Here is a 3233-nt window from a genome sequence, read left to right as displayed (position 1 = left end):
TGCAGGTTTCTCCCATCAGGATACATGTTTACATTTAAAGTAGGCGAAGATGTGATGATGGTATCACTCAGCAAACCTGTCCAGCAGGTTTTGCAGTTTCTGTTCCTGTTTTATGACCTCTCCTGTTACATCTCTCTCTCTGTCATTCTTTGTCTCACCTGCTTCTCAGAAACGAGGTGAGCAGCAGGGCGTTGCACGTCCTAGACCAGGTTTAAATAAAGGAGTGGCTTTTTCACCTTGTAATTCCCTGCTGTTTTTTTCCCTCTTTACCTGAAATCAGACAGACAATCTCCCTTGTAATGTTTATAAGATTTTCAGTCTTTAGGTAAAGCAAGACAAATTGCAATTTTAGTTAAATTAAATGAAAATTATTTTTACTAACTTATTGACAGCATAATAAAGGCTTGATTAAAGTGTCTCAGAACTCACTTGTAAGACACAGTATCTGATCACATGAAAACTCAGCAGTGATGCACAATCAGTGACCACTGATTGACCAGTGTTGTGCTCTAAAGGTATCCAAATACCTGGCACGATTCAGGAAAACAAAATGTGTAGAAAGCATCCTTCTACAAACAAATTAATCTATACTTTCAATCACAGGTGGTAAATAATACCGGGTTCAATGGCCACAACAGATCATTTTGCTTACATCTGATGTATTATATACACAAAAAATGTAGCTTTGAGTGTGAGCTCTTGTTGCAGGGAAATGGGACCATCTGGATGTAATCATCTGTATGTGGGCTTGCATTGAAAACAGTGAATGTGTTGCTTCTGAGGATGACTAAACATTATTTTTTCTTGGATTTTTTTCAATATTCAACAGGCTAATTCATTGCTGTTCACTTCAAGGCTTGTATTACTTGTAATACTTAGTCTAGTTACTCCAGGCTTTGTTTGGGTGGCCTTGGAATATATTTATAACATAATAAGACCCAAACCAATCTTATAAGAATTTTACAAGCTGCCACTGTATAGTAAGCAATCTGATAAACCGAAACCAGTATGATAACATTACAGAAATGCTGATAGTATCACAGATTTAAAGCTTTGTAAAAGAGGTGCACTGGGCAGTGTTTTCATTAGACAAGAGACGAAACTTTATCCTTCTTAACGATGCAAGCAAAATCTGAGATTTTAGCACTGGTCCTGGGCGCCCTGGGCTTATGTGGGACAATAGTTACCACTTGTCTGCCCCATTGGAGGGTTTCTGCCTTCATCGGTGCCAACATCATCGTCATGGAGGAGCTCTTGGAGGGCTTGTGGATGAACTGCTACCGACAGGCTAACATCAACATCCAGTGCAAGGTGTATGACTCGCTGTTAATTCTCCCACCAGAGCTGCAGACAGCGAGGGGGCTCATGTGTGTCTCCGTAGTCCTGGCTTTCATCTCGCTGTTGCTCACAGGATTCGGGATCCAGAAGAGCAGCTGTTGTGGTGACAATTTAAAGAGTAAGAATATCACCTATGCATTAGGAGGGAGTCTGTTTCTACTTTCCTGTTTGACCACACTCATCCCCGTAAGCTGGGTGGCCCATACTGTCATCATTAACTTCTATAACCCGACAACGCTGGATGCTCAGAAGCGGGAGCTGGGATTGTCCCTCTTCATTGGCTGGGCCACTTCTGGTGTTTTGCTAATCACCGGGATCATTGTGCTGTTTAGGTACAGCAAACGCAGTGCAAAGGAAGATCAGCGCTACATTGAAGCATATCATATGGTGGAAAGGAATGAACAGAAGGCGGACAGTGTTGACTTTTCGAGAGCGAAATCTAGTTTTCATACAAATCAGGAATATGTGTAAATAACTGTACTGCAGTGTACTAATTGCATATTAGATGTCTCTCCGTATATTTATGAGCAACGTGTTTTATTTGCAATGATATATTTAAATCAATCATGTAACCATGTTCTATTGTACTATGCATTTGTCTTGTCTGCACTGTTTGGTTTACAGATGCAGCAAAAATATTTGGTTAATATGCTGTACATGAATAAACAACAGTGCCTGTGTTTAAAGTAATATAATTTTTGGCAAATCTATATTATCACTGATCAACAATACACCGCTTGCAGTGGCTATCACCGATCAACTTCAATCTTAATGCAGCTCTTACTCCAATGACCCTGAGAATGTCATCACTGTTTATAAGTACTTTTTTGGCTTCAAGTCTGTATTTTCTGTAAGTCATTTTTGTTGTGCTTAATGATGAATTTCTCATCTGAGACATGACAAATGCAACTGCTTCACTGTCTTATTTCATTATATTTCATGATCTAATAATCCCGCCAACCAAGTGAACAGATAATTTATTAAAATCTTTAATTCAGTTTGTTTGTGTGATTCAATTCATAGAATTTCTACTTTTTTGTGGAAAGCAAATACTTGACCAACACTCCATTCAGGTATTTTTCTTGTACTAAAAACCTAAGGTGGAAAAGTGAAAACAGCCAATGAAGAAGTGCCTCATTTTCACATTTGACAGAACAGAAACTAAAATGTTTCTGTGGCTGCAACAAGGGAACGACCCTGTGTGATAATGACAAAAGGCCCTCCCCCTCAGGTTTCTGTGTGCGACACCTTTTCATCAGCTCATCTTACGTGTAGAGAAGCAGTGCGTTTCACACCTGTGATCATCCACCCATCAGCTTTTTGTTTGTGAGATGGAGTCGTTTCCTACGCCCATTAGTGTAGTTGGATGCGACAGTTGTTATATTAGTTTTATTGATTTTTTCAACATTTATAGCAAGTCTTTTTTATCTGGCAAATCCTTTCAAATGATAAAACTGGCCACACATTGCATTAGTTAATTTTAAGTTAGCACATGTAATAGTACTGAGATATTACATCGTATGTTCACAATACATTTTCCCTATGCTAAATGTTCTCTAAAATTACGTCAAGTATTTCCGTGTAGTATTAAAAATATGTTACATACTTTTCATTAACTTTGACTTTTTTGCTTGATTTTTTTAAAATATGATGTTGATTAAACCTTGTTGTTACTGTGGTAACAAGATGTAGTGATTTTTAATAACTAAAAACTAACGACTGATCATTAGTACTGGAGGTATTCAAAACAAGCAGCACTCCTTTGTGTCTCGCCATTTATCTGATGGCTCTGAAGCAGCTTAACCAGTAAGGCTGCATTGCATCATTAGCATAGTTTTTGTGGGTGTATAAGTTCCTCAACTTGTTGTTCTCCTCAGATTTTTCTCTTCAGCTGT

At 38.4% G+C, this 3233-nt stretch overlaps 1 protein-coding gene across 1 annotated transcript; it reads left to right on the top strand.

The window, feature by feature from the left end:
• The first annotated feature begins 967 nt into the window (after positions 1-967).
• Positions 968-2462, top strand: LOC146373394 (claudin-17-like). Its single transcript, XM_084951009.1, has one exon. It carries the CDS (start codon positions 1120-1122, stop codon positions 1807-1809), a length of 690 nt encoding a protein of 229 aa, XP_084807135.1. The 5' UTR covers positions 968-1119; the 3' UTR covers positions 1810-2462.
• The last annotated feature ends 771 nt before the right edge of the window (positions 2463-3233 follow it).

This window comes from Perissodus microlepis, chromosome 14, assembly GCF_051167445.1.
Source record: "Perissodus microlepis isolate ML-2025 ecotype Zambia chromosome 14, ASM5116744v1, whole genome shotgun sequence".
NCBI classification, from domain to species: Eukaryota; Metazoa; Chordata; class Actinopteri; order Cichliformes; family Cichlidae; genus Perissodus; species Perissodus microlepis.
The sequence above is the reverse complement of the archived record's forward strand: the minus strand, read 5'-3'. Positions and strand labels throughout refer to the sequence as shown.

Excerpts from the sequence above, each read along its gene's own strand:
- LOC146373394 (XM_084951009.1), top strand. The coding sequence starts at position 1,120 with ATGCAAGCAAAATCTGAGATTTTAGCACTGGTCCTGGGCGCCCTGGGC.